Source organism: Acanthopagrus latus, chromosome 20 (genome assembly GCF_904848185.1).
Source record: "Acanthopagrus latus isolate v.2019 chromosome 20, fAcaLat1.1, whole genome shotgun sequence".
In the NCBI taxonomy this organism is placed as follows: Eukaryota; Metazoa; Chordata; class Actinopteri; order Spariformes; family Sparidae; genus Acanthopagrus; species Acanthopagrus latus.
In genome coordinates, this window is record NC_051058.1 from 5,744,279 (window position 1) to 5,759,901 (window position 15,623).

The 15,623-nt window shown below is 44.2% G+C and overlaps 1 protein-coding gene and 1 long non-coding RNA gene across 3 annotated transcripts; one reads left to right on the plus strand and one right to left on the minus strand.

Moving 5' to 3' along the window:
• Positions 1–230: 230 nt before the first annotated feature.
• On the plus strand, positions 231–13,739 carry LOC119010295 (somatostatin receptor type 2-like). 2 transcript variants are annotated; one of them, XM_037082324.1, is made up of 4 exons: positions 231–262; positions 4,003–4,598; positions 5,952–6,277; positions 8,088–13,739. In XM_037082324.1, the coding sequence occupies exons 2-4, from the start codon at positions 4,211–4,213 to the stop codon at positions 8,517–8,519; spliced, it is 1,146 nt and encodes a 381-aa protein (XP_036938219.1). In that variant the 5' UTR covers positions 231–262; positions 4,003–4,210; the 3' UTR covers positions 8,520–13,739. The 2 variants fall into 2 exon arrangements, with proteins under 2 accessions (XP_036938219.1, XP_036938218.1); XM_037082323.1 differs by lacking the exon at positions 231–262 and adding an exon at positions 301–846.
• LOC119010296 lies at positions 9,011–15,090 on the minus strand. Its single transcript, XR_005071943.1, has 2 exons — positions 11,308–15,090; positions 9,011–9,402 (listed from the first exon to the last, which is right to left on the minus strand). It is a non-coding gene; the product is annotated as an uncharacterized LOC119010296 (long non-coding RNA).
• Positions 15,091–15,623: the final 533 nt, after the last annotated feature.

Here is a 15,623-nt window from a genome sequence, read left to right on the forward strand (position 1 = left end):
TTTTTTTTTTTTTTTCACGTTCTCTGCAGGAATCTCAGTGTTTTTCTGCTGCATCTGGAGGTCCAATGACAGTCCAGTGTCACTGGTAAGCTGAGGTAGGTGCAACACTGGATACACCACATGTACTGGTTTTGTTTTTGTTCGTTTTGTTTTATTTTAATCTTGATACAACTGAATGACGTGGAACACTGTAATCACCAGGCACCAGCAACTGCTATATGTGACTCAAATCAGCACTCTGCAGGACACCGACGCACATAAGGTGACGCGCATCTCTCTCCCTCACCCTATCGCTCCTTCTCTCCCTCTCTCTCTTACTCTCCCTTTGTCTCTGTGTGTGTTTCTCTCTCTCTCTCTCTCTCTCTCTCTCTCTCTCTCTCTCTCTCTCTCTCTCTCTCTCCGGTGCAGTCGTGCGTCCTGCCGCTCTGACCGACTTGCCGCGCAGGGCTTTCTGTGCCAAGACCGGCTGGACGCAGCGCGCTGTGAGCGCGTTACAGCGTTTCTAAAGACGCGGTCTTGCCAAAATTACGGTTCACAAAAAAGAAAAAAAAAAAGAAAAAAACGCGGAATATTTGTTGGAGGTTAAAAAAAATAATAATAAGAAGAAATGACCTGAGAGACGTCGGCAGTTTAATCACCGGCTCTGGTGAAGGTGGTGAGTGGGAGCGCTCCGATCGCCGGCGTCGTGCGTAACCCTGGGAGAGCAGGTGGATGGAGAGGCTGGCTGGATGCGGCTGTCCGGCAGGTCAGCTGCCGCCTCGGAGCGGCCAGACTCCGCGCTCTGCGTTGACAGACACCTTGTCACGATGGACTTGATGTGAGGAGGGAAGTTTTTCGGATGAAAAAGTAAGTGATGCTTTGAGAAAATAGAGATTAGAGCTGAATTTAAGAGGCGCTTATTAAATTCGCCTTCATCCGTGGATATTTCTGTGTGGACTTTGCGCGCTGTTGTGAAAATCCTTGAATGTACAGCTCTGCCTGTCTGGTAAAAGTAACATTTTTTTTAAAATCAATTATATGATCAAATCGTGCCAAATTGTTGCGCAGAGGTTTGGCGCATGGAATGTCACCTGAAAAAAACAAAAAACAAACCAAAAAACACACGCTTTTACGCGCATTCAAAGATCAGTTTCTGCCTCTTGGTTCAAGAGGACGGTCGATGGTTGGTCCATCAGCTCACCAAAGAAAAGAAAAGAAAAAAAAAATACTGGAACAGGTGCAACCCCACTGGAGAAAAGCGTAATTAAATGAGTCTGCAGGATGTCACGGGGTCCTGTCTTTCAATTAAGAGGTCAAAGGTTCAGCTGCCATTTTATGTCTCGGCTCCCTTGAGAAGAGAAGACAACCCAATTGGATGAGAATGTCCAGCTCCACGTCAATTAAAGGAGCCTCCTGTTGAGCTGGACACTGCCAGCAGGTGAGTGTGAGGCTGTATGGAGCCTGGCTGCTCCCCTCACACAGTCAGAGATGAGGCTGAAATGCAGCTATGACATCCAGCCGCCACTTTAGATTGTTCTGTTAGTCCCAAGGCGCCTGTTAGATGAATTTTTTTTTTAGTGGATGTGTTATTAGAGCGGATTGCTCTTCTACACTTTTCCCTGGAGATGCTCTCACTCAAGCACACACACACACACACACACACACACACACACACACACACACACACACACACACACACACCTGTTTGTAAAGGTTGATACAGTTTTTGTGGATTTCAATTTCTTAGAATATCTATAGTCAACATTTTTTCCAGAATATATCATTCAATGTTATTTAATTCAGTTTATACATAAAGTATGGCAGCTTTACATTTTTCAGTGGCAGGGTCCGCCATTCTCACTAATAACACAGATGCTGCCAAATCATCCAGCAGTTAAATCTAAAGAATGACATTTTTTTTTAAATTTCCATATTCACACGCTGTGACATTAAGACTGATTGAGATTAAGAGAATAAAGTGTGCCTGCCGTGTTTCTCTTCTCACGCGGCCGAGAAAACTGAAACAGCCGGTAGACGGCCTTTTAAAATCTTCCATGTTTTAGGCTGGCAAAGTTTCACTGCAGATATTACAGACTGCCTCCACTGCAGCTGTCTGAGCCAAGCACTCAATATGGAAACTGATGGTTAGTGTGTGCAGTCATGTGACAGCAGATGAACCTCCGGTGTCTCGGAGGTGATTGGCCTCAATAGGGATCGTTCTGGCAGGACTCGTCACATCAACACAGCTGAAACCGGTGAACAAATCCAAGCAGTGGCAATTGTTGCGACAGAAAGATTGTTTTTGTCTTAAAAAGAAATCAAAAAAGCCTTTGGGGTTTTTGAGTCTGACAGGCAGACAGAATAGTTTAAAGGCATCCCTTTTTTGGCTCTGGTAATTACTGATGGGCCTTTGGGATTTTGGTTTTTAACATTTTATGAAATAATTGATTCGTCAAGGAAAAAAAACGACATGTTCGACACACACACACACACACACACACACACACACACACACACACACACACACACAGTGTGTGTATCATCCCATCACATTTTTCTCTCAACACCTCTCATGAGCACAAAGCCGACTGTCCGAAGAGGACCTACATCTGACAATCACATGCACTTCAGGTGAATTATGGAAGCAGGAGCTGGACTGTTGTCCCCGGCTGCTGTCACTGCAGGTGGCAGAGTGAGCGATCCCGCCACAGTGTCAGAGCTGTTTGTCCCCGAGATCAATTGAATAAACATTTGTCTTCGGCAGCACAGTGCCCTCGTCGTTCTCTCCCTCGGGCGTACATGTATGCATGCGGGGGGTGGGGGGGGGGGTAGGCGCACTCACATATGCACACTCCTGCCATGGACCGCTGGGTTTAGTTTAGCATTGGCTGGATTTGTATTCTGAACTGAGCGGGAAAGCGAGAAAAGAGCTCGGTAAGACCGAAGGGCTGTGAGATATGACCGGAATCTTATATCCTGATGTAGGTCAACTTATACCAAGATCGCATGTCAAACTCTCATACCCAAAGTAGTGAGAGAGAGAGAGAGAGGAAGCCACTCCCTTTGGCACGAGGTCCCAGGCTGGTTGGTGTCCATCTCCCGGAATCACCCCGTTCCGCGTCACGTTCACTGTCCTCCATGTTTGTTTGCATCGCCTTCGTGCGTGTTTCCTGCCCGCATCCATACCAAACGTTGTCCAGCAAACTTTTTCTGTAAATAGTGCAATTTGTGACAAAGGAAAAATGTATTTCTGTCGTCACATGACTTTGACACGAGTTACGTTGGAGAGACGCAGTATGTTGAGTGTTTGTAAACTGGCCTATCGAGCCTCCCCATACTGCGTCTCTCCAACGTAACTAAACGGGTAATAAAACCAGATGAGTTCCAGCTAAGATTATGAGATTGTATCTAAATATGGCTCTATATAAGATGCTGTGATGAGTGTTTGAGTCACTCGGCTCAGGGTTAGGGCTAGGGTTATACAGAGTTTTATATATACCTTCCTCTATATGCAAAAGTGTAAATTAATGTCAGTTTTGTGTGTTTGAGCTCGAGTATTGACTGACATCCTGGCGGTTGCTGGCAGAGGAACAATCTGGAAAAACTATATAAAAAAAAAGTTGGATTTGCGTCTTACCTATGACCCTCTCAGCTCTCGTGTCTTTCTCTTTCTCTGTTTCTCAAATGAACAAGATAATGATCGAAAAGTCATTTTTAGAGCGCTGCGCATTGTGCGAAAGTTGAACTCGGCTGGATTTGGACACCTCCTCTATTTCTGTGCCAAATGCTCGTTGCGAAGGGAATGGAGTGTTGAGGAAAACCAAGGAGAGGGAAATATCTGGATTGTTGTTTTTCAGACAATAGTTGACATGTCGCTCTGACTGAAGGTGGGAAAGCGGTTATGTAATATAACCTTGTAACTGTTGCCATGGATCTCGACAGACTGTTCTTATTAGTTGCCAAAGGATATACTGTTCTAAAGCCAAACTTACTGTTCTTTCACTCTGTTGTCTCGTTCTGCAGATCTCTCTTGCTCCTTCGCTGTTTCTCTCATGCTGGGATGTGATTCTTGAGGATCTTCGTTAATGAAAATCCCCTGTAATCCCAATCCCCAGGAGCCCTGACCCCAGCACCCCGAAGTCTCCCATTCCCAGAACCCAAGGGTTATTTTGGAACTCACCAACCCGTACTCTTCAGACACTTTAGGTTCCCTAAACTCCTCTCAGCCATCATGGCGTTGGATCAGTGGCCCTTTCTCCCCACTTCCCCCAACATCTCCATCCCCGAGCCCCTCCTGTACGACAGCTACATCCAGGGGAATGAGTCCGACCTGGACCTGAACGTCACAGAGACCAGGGAGCCCACCCAGGACAAGACCAGCTCGGTGGTCATCACCTTCATCTACTTCATGGTGTGCGCCGTGGGGCTCTGCGGCAACACCTTGGTCATATACGTAATCCTTCGCTACGCCAAAATGAAGACGGTGACCAACATCTACATCCTGAACCTGGCGGTGGCAGACGTCCTGTGCATGATGAGCCTGCCGTTCATCGCCCTGCAGCTGGCACTGGTGCACTGGCCCTTTGGAGAGGTGCTTTGCAGGGTGATCATGACTGTGGGTAAGTGTCGAGCAGGAGCCTACTGGTGTGCTTAGTTTTACTGCGCAAAGAAACAGGGGGGTTCTCTACACGAATTTATCCTAAAATGATTATGTGCCGTGGTTGCTATTTTAGGAAAACTCTTTACTTGAAATGGTAAAGGTAAAGTTCACCCAAAAAAATCTACATTCATTTGTCATCTCTTCATCCCCATCTTGATTAAAAGTTGAAAGTACGTCATCCAAAAAACATTCCAGGATCTTCACACACAGAAAAAAACAAGCAAAATGTCTCTGTACAGCTTGTCCTGTGTGATCCAACTTTGTAGAAACTAAAAGATCCCAAATTAATTTTAGACAATGTTCTTCACACCCCCACAGCCAAGCCTGGCCACCCACTTCAGATGGGGGGGGTTGCCAACGCCTTTTAGCTTCACAGCCACAGTGAACATTTCAGCTTACAAAGGGGTGTATATCACTTCTGTTCCAATCAATTTGTGATCTCTGGATTAGACAGGGCGAGCTGTATGGAGCCATTCTATGTTTTGTTTTAGGTGATGTTTTAGTCCCCAGCTGCTTCAGTTGTTTAGGAGAATGCTAAACAACTGAAGCATTGCCTCACTGCTGTTTTGCTGCGAAGCTCCGGAAATATTTTGTGGACTACAAAACTTGACCTGAATATCCATCTTCATGTGGCCGAGTAGATAATCACTGAATTTCTATTTTTGAGCGAACTTTTCCTGTGAGACTGTTTTTTCAGCATCGTGGAAACATATTTGTCTTAAAGGAATAGTTTGAGGTATCTGGACATATTTGCTTTTAGCCAAAAGTTAGATTAGAAGATTTTATTCCCCAGTTATATATAATGCAGAGGTACATAAGCTGAGCTTATGAAAATACGGGGAACAGTGGGAAACGCTGCCAGCACTTTGCTTGAATTAACATTAAAATTTATTGACAACCTTGTACCTTTTTAAAAAAAAAAGTTGTCAAAAGTCGTGGTTGTATGGGGGCTATGTGTGGAACTTCTTAGTCATTACTGCGCTTTTATTAGTGAGCGTCACAGATGCTGGTAGATGGATTTTTTTTTAAACTTTGGACAGAGCCAGGTTAGCCATTTCACCATGTATCCACTCTTTATGCCGAGCTAAGTTAATCATACCCTGGCTGTGTCTTCGAAGAGTGTTCATCATCCTTGCTGTCTTACTGACAGCCTTTATTACACCTAATGTGTCCCCTGTTTTAATGAAGGACACACACATTTACTTTTACTGCTGCTCAATAGATATCCTCACCTCACCTTCTCCAATCCTCCGCTCTCTCTCTCTCTCTCTCTCTCTCTCTCTCTCTCTCTCTCTCCTCCACCTCCCCCCAGACTCTCTCAATCAGTTCACCAGCATCTTCTGTCTGATGGTGATGAGCATCGATCGATACTTAGCTGTTGTCCACCCTATTAAGTCCACAAGATGGCGGAAGCCCCGCATTGCCAAGCTTATTAACATGACGGTATGGGGTGTGTCGCTGTTGGTCATCCTTCCCACTATGATCTTCAGCGGCCTGGACAAGGTTCCGGTGTGCGGCATCGTGTGGCCGGAGCCCCAGGATGTCTACTACAAAGCTTTCATATTCTACACCTTCTTCATTGGATTCTTCCTGCCACTGGCGGTCATATGTCTTTGCTACCTGCTCATTATAGTCAAGGTAAGAGGCCTGCCTGTGCTGGGACTGCCAACATGTCAGTGTCTATGAAGTGGTTGTATTTTGTGAGTTGGCCTTCTGTCACGTTACCCACTGCAGGGGTCGGGGTAATCGCTTCTCAATCCCTAAGGAATTTTCAGCAGCCAGTTCCACCACTTTAAAGCATTCACGGCGAAAAGCCAAATCAATAACCGTGGCTGGTGATGAATTTGTGTGGTCCATCAGCACTAGCCTAAACCGGGGGGAACCAAACCTGTTCAGGGTATCTGCAGATCTCCCCAAAGAAAACTGTTCATTTCATAGACTTTTTTTTTTTTTTTCCACATTCTAGTGAATTTATGAAGTCATTTTGTGGCAGAAATGTGGAGACGTTTGGATAGTGGGGAAGGGGGCACTGAAAAATAGGAGGCTCAGGAGAATCTGGAGGGTTTGCAAGTTGCTTGTTTTAAAGACGGCAGTTCCTCTGGGGATAATTTTGTCCAGAAAAAGAAACAAACAAGCATTTATTAAAGTAGAAAGCCAACCCAGATATAAAAGAAAAAGGCCAAGATTCCTTTACACTGTTTTTTTTTTTTCAGATTAGTCATATTGGCTCTGTTGGTTATGTTGGATGTGCTTTCACACGTATTACTTTGGCAGTTATTAATTCAATACCTTGCAGCTCAATTAAGCCATTATCCAATGGTGCTGTCTTGATAACTAAAAGCCAGATGAAATGCATGATGCATTATTGTAGCTTAATTAATTTATGTGCTGGAACACATATATGATTTTGAAGCAAACTTCCTTTTTGTGAATCTTTTTAAAATTCCTGACTGACAGAAAATATCTTGAATCCCTCTGACTCTGAAACAAGGCTATTAGCCAGCTGGCATTTAATGATTGGTTACAGTTATAATACTCAAGCTTTAAAAGCATGTTAAGAGAAAAACATTTTTAAATCGGTGCCCTTGGTTTGCAAAGGGACCGTTTAGAGAAACGATTTTTTTTTACCCCCCATGGGGAGGGAGATTGATGGCAATTACGTAATCAACTGACACCAGCGTGGTTCTGAACGACATCGCAAAAACCGGATGCAATTAGAAGCTCGTGAAAAAACAACGGCATTAGTGGGCCTGGATTCAGTAAACGAGTTCACATCACAATCAGTGCATGTAGAAGGGATATAAAACCAGAGACCCTCTCTCTCTCTCTCTCTGTTTTTTCTCTGTAGAGCATGTGTGAATGTCAGTAGACGGGAGGGGGAAAGCAAGGGGCAGATCATCCACTCGTTAATCGATCGCTGACGGTGTTGCTCTCTTGGAAGGAAAAAAAATTCAAAGTAAAAAAACTGCTAAGATGGGTCTCCAGTTCAAATGTACCTGGGTGGCCTGCCTACATAAAGTCTGTGTGGGAAAATGCTTAGACGCTTCAGGAAATACATTTATTTGCTTTTTTGCCAAGTACACAGTATCTGTCCTCTAGAAGTCTATAGCCAGCAGCTGTTTGGCTACGCACCAGCATGTCTAATGCTCACTAATCAACATATTTCTTTTTTTGCTTTTTTTCTTTTTTTCACGCTTTGACAGAGCCAGCCTATCTGTTTTCAGACTATGCTAAGTCAAGATAACGCCAAGATGTTTTAGCTTCATATTACAGGGCAGATACAAGAGTGGTATCGATCGTCTCGTTTTACTCTTGGCAAAAAGAAAACAAACACATAGATTTTAACGTTCCCTTACATATAGAGCAGTATGTGTGCCTATGGGTGAGGGCTTATTGTGCTTTAATATTTGGGGGATTTCACACCACTGACAGTTCATTCCTTTCCCAGGTTAAATCTTCTGGAATACGAGTGGGTTCCACCAAGCGCAAGCGCTCTGAGCGCAAGGTGACGCGCATGGTGTCCATCGTGGTGGCGGTGTTCGTCCTCTGCTGGCTGCCTTTCTACATCTTCAACGTCACCTCCGTCACCGGCTCCATCAACCCGACCTCCGCCGTGAAGAGCACCTTTGACTTCGTGGTGGTGCTCGGCTACACCAACAGCTGCGCCAACCCCATCCTGTACGCCTTCCTGTCGGACAACTTCAAGAAGAGCTTTCAGAACGTTCTGTGCCTGAAGAAGGTGGCGGGCCTGGACGAGATCGAGCGCAGCGACAGCAGGGCGGACAGGAGCAGGATGGCTAACGACGCCGCGATAATCAACGCCAACTTGGAGACTCACAATGCCGCCCTGCTCAACGGCGAGCTGCAGACGAGCATCTGAGCGCCGGGAAAAAAAAGGAGCAGCAGTCACATCCGGCGGTGCAAGGGTCCTTCAGACTAATGGGTCGCCAGTGCACCGCCAGTGACCCCTGCTCAGAGATGCGCGGGCCGGAGGGTGATGTAATGAATGCTGCTCGTGGACGTCAACATGTGGACGAAGTCTAAGTGAAAAATAAACAATTTCCTAAGGGTTTCCAGAGGTCAGGGAAAGTACACTGGCTCCAATGCCAAACTCTTGATGTGTGGGTTAATGAGGCAACTTGAGCCGGTTTGCCCCGAGGCGCAGCAAAAATGTGTCTTGACTAGAGTGATTTCCGCTGCCGTAGAGACAAGTGATGCCCACATCAAACTTAAATGAGCTGTTAATGCTGGCCAGCTTGAGGTTTCTGTAGACTTGTCAGACTGATCCAGAGTAAAACCGAGGGAGGGTGGGAGGGTGAACTGCTTCGGACCCACTGGAGAATATCAGGGGGGGTCGAGCTCATCCATGGATTTTTTTTTTTTTTTCTGAATGTGGAAATACTGCTGAAGAAACTGCCCGAACATGTCAGCGGAAAACAGCCGACACTGTGAGTCTGTAGAGAGAAAAATCAACAAAGCGCAACCTTGAATTGTTCCGTGGTTATGTTTTATTCATGCCAGCTGATTGATCTGCTCTTACATAATCAACGGGGCAACAACATGGCGATGACCTCCTAACGTGACGTCTTATTTTCAGGCAAAGGAAGGAAGCCCATTTTCACTCTCTAGCTGGCATCATGGCAAGAGGAGGTGCACCAGGGCATAAATTGTGGTTTTAACATCCTGGATTATTGATTAAGTGGAAGGAGAGGGAAACCTCTCTGCAGTCGCTCTGACCTTGCTTGCTTTATAACAGCTTGAATCTGTAAAAGCAAAAAGATATTTTGTCAATCTCCGGGGGAAAAGTTTCGCACGTGGACGACTCCGTGTTCTAAAATGAATGACTGAATGGATTTCAAAGGCAATCCCTGTTGTAAAAAACTGTATCGTTAAAATGCATCAAAGAAGGCTCTTCAATCATGTTTGTAAAAACCATCATATGTACTTTACACTTCATTGTATTCTGGGTCTTAATTAGTTGCTCCCTGTGCCAGCAGTGCCACTGTAAGGAGCCCGTTTCTACTTGTGAAGTGCTGTGTTTTGCCGATGTAAGATTACCTCCTGAGTTCATGGTCACATTTAGTTCGGCCAGCGTGTGCTTACAAAAAAAAATTGGCTAACTTTCACAGAAGGCAGGAAAATGCATTGTGTCGTCAAAGAGGGAGGGAGAGAGGGGGATAAGGAGACGCAGAGAGGAGACTCAACAAACTAATGCTTGTGTATGCATTGCATTTAAAAAAAAAATACAAAAATGAGAGATTGTAGTAGGCAAGTGTACTCCAGCGATTTCTTTTTTTTTGCTTTGATACATTGAAAATTGAAGCAGCAGGAGCTGAGAGATCCCAAATTTGAGAACGGAGTGTGGGCAAATTTCCAAAAAACAATGGATCCTACGCTTTTCCACCAGAGGCTCCCGTCTCTTAGCTGGTAACACAGTCCTCCTGTTATACAGCAGCTGTCTCGAAGGACCATCAGGGGTTATTTCATCAGACATAAGAGCGCTCCCCCCAGCGCTGCACACAATATTATTTTTTTTGTTTTGGGGCTGAATAGTAGGCCTCGTGAAAAAATAAATACCTCAATTGAGCTCGAACTCACCCCTATACATACTTAAAAATGTATTAAAATTGCTCTATATTGTACTAAACTTCATGGTGTGCTGTACATTGGAGAATGAAGGACACAGAAATGAGACAACTATTATATATCTAGCTACATAAGGCCGGATAACATTCCCACCAAGGCCACTTATTGTTAATAATTGAATTGTCATATAAATGTTTTCCAAACAACGTAAAAAAAAGAATACTACTTGCTTGACCTGGACTCTCGCTTCTCTTAGTGGCATTCAAAACATCGAACGAATAGTGTAAAATAAGGCAGCTAGAGTTAAGTGTATACAATTCACGATGACCCTGTACTTCCCGTAACCCTCTAAGTCTTATTCCTCGTGATTAATGGTAATTGTGAAAAAAAAAAAAAAAATAGTTGGTGAAATATCATTCACATGTTTGGTTTTTAGCCATATCCATGGTCTCCACAGAAAGAACTGTAATTGCTGATCCCTTAACTTTTCCATCCATGAGGTCCAATTTTTGATTTTGTCTAATATTTTGTGATGTTTTGCATTTACCGCCTTTTTGGAAAATGGACTACCTGTAAGACTAATGATGTTCTGTAGGCGCACCATGTCAGCACTGGAGAAAGGTCTGACTACACCGATTCTTGTTCTGGTCCAGGGACTGTTTGCTTTTCTTTAAAATAACCACGACCCTCTTGGGTGGTGCTGAACTGTGGATGCAACGACAGTGTCCCTGCCAAATAGTGCTTACTGACCTTAAATTGCTAAATCCTTGCAAAAAAAAAAAAGAAAAAAAAAAAGACAAACGCTGCTAGCTTGTTAATATGCGTAACTTTAACGCCACTTTGGGGTGTCTTGTCATTTTCAGCCTGCAGGCAAGCCTGCTAGCTTGGAAGTAGCTTAATTGTTGTTGTTTCCTGTAGAGTTTCCTGAACAGTTAAATGAAGATATAGTAAGGGAGGAGAATGCTGCCACAACTCTGCGCACTGAGGCTAGCTTCAGCAACTTTGTGTCCGGAGAGCGTAAGAAGATGTTAGCGTGCAAACAACCTAAAGTAAAGACGGTACACACAGTAAACATAGCCTACCTTTTAAATGTGTGCGTGCTTTGTGTGCATGTTAGCATGCTGATGTTAGCTCTGAGCTAAAGTTAAGCCAAAGATCTGGCGGCATCTATCAGTCACAGACGTCACGCTCAAGGTGGGTCGCTCAAATGTTGCCACTGCTGTTGTTATCTGACAAATTGTTTCAGTATCTCCTGACTGATTAGCAACTGAAGACAGGTGATAGTGACAACCCAGACAACCAAGGGACATTGGTCGATATTTCAAGACATGACCATATATTTCTTCCCTGTTAGCTTCCATGAGTCACCAGCTAACGTTAGCATTCAACCCTCCTAGCAAACAAAAGTGTATAATAGTTTTACATTATGATGAATATTAACACACCTTGAACGGTCAAACGGTCATGCTCACCAGGCACGTTGAATGCACACGATACCTGCTGTTTTATCAGAACTAATGGGTTTGCAAATATGTGGTTGTACTTTAAAGTACCACCCAAAGTCCTCATGTATGTTCAATATTTATAGTATTCAGCTGCTGATCAATAAGGAAGTGAAGAAATGATTATGATCCACATGATTATGATTCACGGAACACAGCAGCATAACATTATCCCAAGCAGTTGAGCTTCCCACCCGAAGAAGAGTTGAGTCCGACGTCAGAGGAAATCGGCCCATGGCGATTACTCTGAATTAGAACATTTATTCATTGTTAAATATTAATAGTGTCTATACTAGGACTGCTCCATTGATGACCCAAACTTACCCCATGTGACATCATTTTCATAAACTGGCTTGCTGGTTAATTTGCTCTCTAAAACAGTACCAGTTAGAGATAGTAGATAATTGGGCTGATTCCACTTAGGTACAGCTTCACTGGTAAGTATGAGCCAAAGGAGCTACAGCAAAGACCTTTCAATCTGGGAAGCTTATCACTCCATTAATGCTGACTGAATGAGTCCACGTCCGGGATAGACATCTATTTCCGTTTAGCTATCAGGCTGTTTGTGCACGGCGACTTTTCTCTGATGGACCTCCATGATGGAGCCACACCTGGTTGCTGGGAGATTTGTCAAACGGCTGCAAAGCCTCTGTGGTAATAAGGTCACCCACCATATGGTGCAGTGTCGGATTCACTTCGCCCCGGGCACATCAGTCAAGTTAGGAGCCATCAATCAGCGCAGTCAGAAGAGATGTGGAGCCGGACAGGGCTCGTCCTGAGAGCTTACTGCAGAAAATGATTACCTGTAGCCTCACACACACACACACACACACTCACACACACAGACACATAGATGACCACACAGCGTATAATTTGTCATGACATTGTCTCTGGGCTGTCGCTATAGTAGCAGTAGTATGTGTAGCACTGTCAGTCCCATCTACGCTCGCAGGTCAGAATAGACACGCTCATGTTGGCGCACATTTCTAGGCATGCGTTGGGGCTCAGTACAGTTTCACATGATGTATATAAAGCAACGAAAATACAAAAACCATGTGTCACTCAGACATGAGCTCCTTGCAGTCTTGTCTGAGTAATACAGAGGGCGGTAGGGGTGACCGACTCTTCGTCATGCTGACCCAGTCGACCGTGTGTTTGTGTGGTATTATTGTGACACATCGCTAGACCAAAGGCTTTACGGGAGCTACAACCACAGCCGGAGTTTCTGTTTGTTAGGAGTGTGATTCGATTAACGTTACGAAGAAAAAACTTGTGAATCATCCCGAAACATGCAATATCTATGTATCTTTATTCCTCTGCTCTCGGTACCAAATGCGTGCATCTGTAAATGTGTGTGTGTGTGTGCGTATGTGTGCGCCATGGTGAGAAACTCATCTCACAATCCCAACTGTTACAGTTAAGGTGTTTAGCGCCTTTGAGCCTGAAGTGCAAGTACCATGCTGTCATCATCCTCAGCTAATTACTTTTACTCTTTCTCTCTCTTTGTCTTTCTATCCCTTTCTGTCTTTCGTTCGCGTGCGCAGCTGGCGAGGAACAATTTGAGCTGACACACGTTTTACTCCCACCCAAACGAACTGAGCTGATATCCGCTGAACCATATGGAAGGGTACACACTCTGCCTTGCCACCGCTGCAGGCTATTTGGACATACTTAATGTACCTAATGAATCATTCTGATGTTTAATAGATGTTGATAAGATGATGTGTGCAAAAAAGCCAGTGTACATGTAGCGCCAAGAGGGCAGCTGAGGCGATTAAAACGGCGCCCATAGTAGCCGCTTCCTTTTGTCATTTTGTGGAGTCGAGACCTCAACGTTTCTCTGAAACTAGGTCACGTTCTGAGGAACATGTGCTCGTCTGGGTTGACACGGAGCTCTCGTTCTTGTTCCTTGTTCCCGCCACTGTATAGTGTACAGATGAGAGGCAGAAGCAGAGGAATGGGAAACCTCTGCCTGCTCTGTTTCTTTTTGTCCAAAAAAAAAAAAAAAAAAACACAAGTTGAATTGCGAAGGGCTAGAGCGTGCACTCCCGAGGATGCATCGTTCAATATTAATTAACTCTATGTTTTGTGGTATCCTCCGCTTGTTCCTGCATAGGGTGGGAGAGGAAGGGTCGCATATCCCACCGTCAGTGTCACCTTAATAGCGAAAAAACGGTCGACACACGTACCAGGTGGAAGCATTTTTTTTTTTCATTATGTACACTCTCAGAAAAACGTACAACTTTGTAGCTTTTGGAGTTATGATCAGAAGCATATGTCATACTTGTGGTGAGAGTAATTAAATCAGACGTGGGTTTTTCAGCACTGCAAATTCAGCAATATAATGCTGACTAAGCCAAATTTAGCGAACCAACTGCGAGAATAAATGTTGGCAGTGTACGATTCTGCAAACCACAGATATGTTAACATTTGTTTAAACTTTTTTTTTTTCTTTCAATTTTATGTGGTGACAATGCTGGGCATTTGGTCCAGTTGGGTTCAGACACACAAAAAAAAATTGGCAAGGGTCAGAAAAAGGTCATATTTCGCAGTGGTTCTGCTGCCACAAACACTTCTGGAAGTTGTCTCGACATGTTGTTAGAAAAATACCAGGTTTGTCTCATCACTATCAAAGTTTTGTTGCCACCATCGTGGATGGAAAATATACTATGGTCCTGTTTTAGTGCTGACAAGAGTTCAAACATAGTCTTGAACAGTCTTCTCTGGCTCCAAGCAGTCACAGCTGTCACGTCAACATCCCTCCTCCTCCTTGACATGACAGTCAGCTTATATACATGTCATGTGAACATGATATGACACTTATTGTGTGTTGTCGATATGGTAGGCATGATATACACACATTCAACATACCTGTGGTCGGCAGAAATGTAGACTGCAGAGGGGTTTTTTTCCGGCCGCTGGGACGAAATCTAGCCAAGCTGGTTGTAACTTACAAAACATGCTTGTTTCTGACAGTGTACAGCCATGGATATGTACTTTTCTGTGCAGTAACTTTATCTATGTGCCTTGGAACTTCATATGAAATCACGTGATCACGCCCATGTACAGCAAAAACAACACTTTCACCTGTTTCTCCCGAAAAAGCCAAACAACCAAAGGCTTTGTACTGTGCAGACGTGTGTAACCAAACATAACACAGATGTGTTTTATTCCATTGTTAGTACTATCTCCCCAGCTTACATAGCTTATGTTTGTGTGATATGATGTCAGAAGCAGATGTTTATTTGTGACTCTTTACTGTTGCATAGAAAAATAATGTGAACATTGATTGTAACGGACAAGCCAATGTCCTCGTCTCTGCAATTAAACGCAGGCCAGTTTCTGCTCTCATGGTAAAACCTGTGTATTTCTTTGTCATCCGATGTGCATGTGTAGCCTGTGCGTCTGTGTGTGTTGGTATGGACTCGGCTGCTTGGATACACGCCATGTACGATGAACACAGGTTTCCTGGAATTTCCACTTGGGACGTCCCCTTCTACTGTGTATTTCCTCCAGGAATACGTTACTTGGAGGAATTCCAAGTTTTTTTCCTTGATCCCCGGACACATCGCTCAGAATGCACAATGTTGTATACAGATGGGATCCAGTGTGGGAGTCACTGAATTCCAGCAATTTCTCAAGGGGCTGTGAAGGAGCTGCCAAACAGTTAGGTCACGTCATTTATCAGTCGCAACATGTCTCAAGGTTAAACAGGGAAGCGAGACCACACAGGAGATTATTTAACTCAACCACAGGAGAAATTAAACAAGAAAAGGCTAAATAGATGTATGGAAGGAACGGAAGATTGATGGCTTGGGTACTGTATGTATGGCACATTTATAAATACTGGTTAAACATAGTGGCGTGATCTTCTACAGGTGTGCTTATGAATTCTA

Coding starts and splice junctions, on each gene's coding strand:
- LOC119010295 (XM_037082324.1), top strand. CDS start 4,211: ATGGCGTTGGATCAGTGGCCCTTTCTCCCCACTTCCCCCAACATCTCC. Junction 4,599..5,951: donor CAGGGTGATCATGACTGTGG/GTAAGTGTCGAG, acceptor ACCTCCCCCCAG/ACTCTCTCAATCAGTTCACC. Junction 6,278..8,087: donor ACCTGCTCATTATAGTCAAG/GTAAGAGGCCTG, acceptor TTCCTTTCCCAG/GTTAAATCTTCTGGAATACG.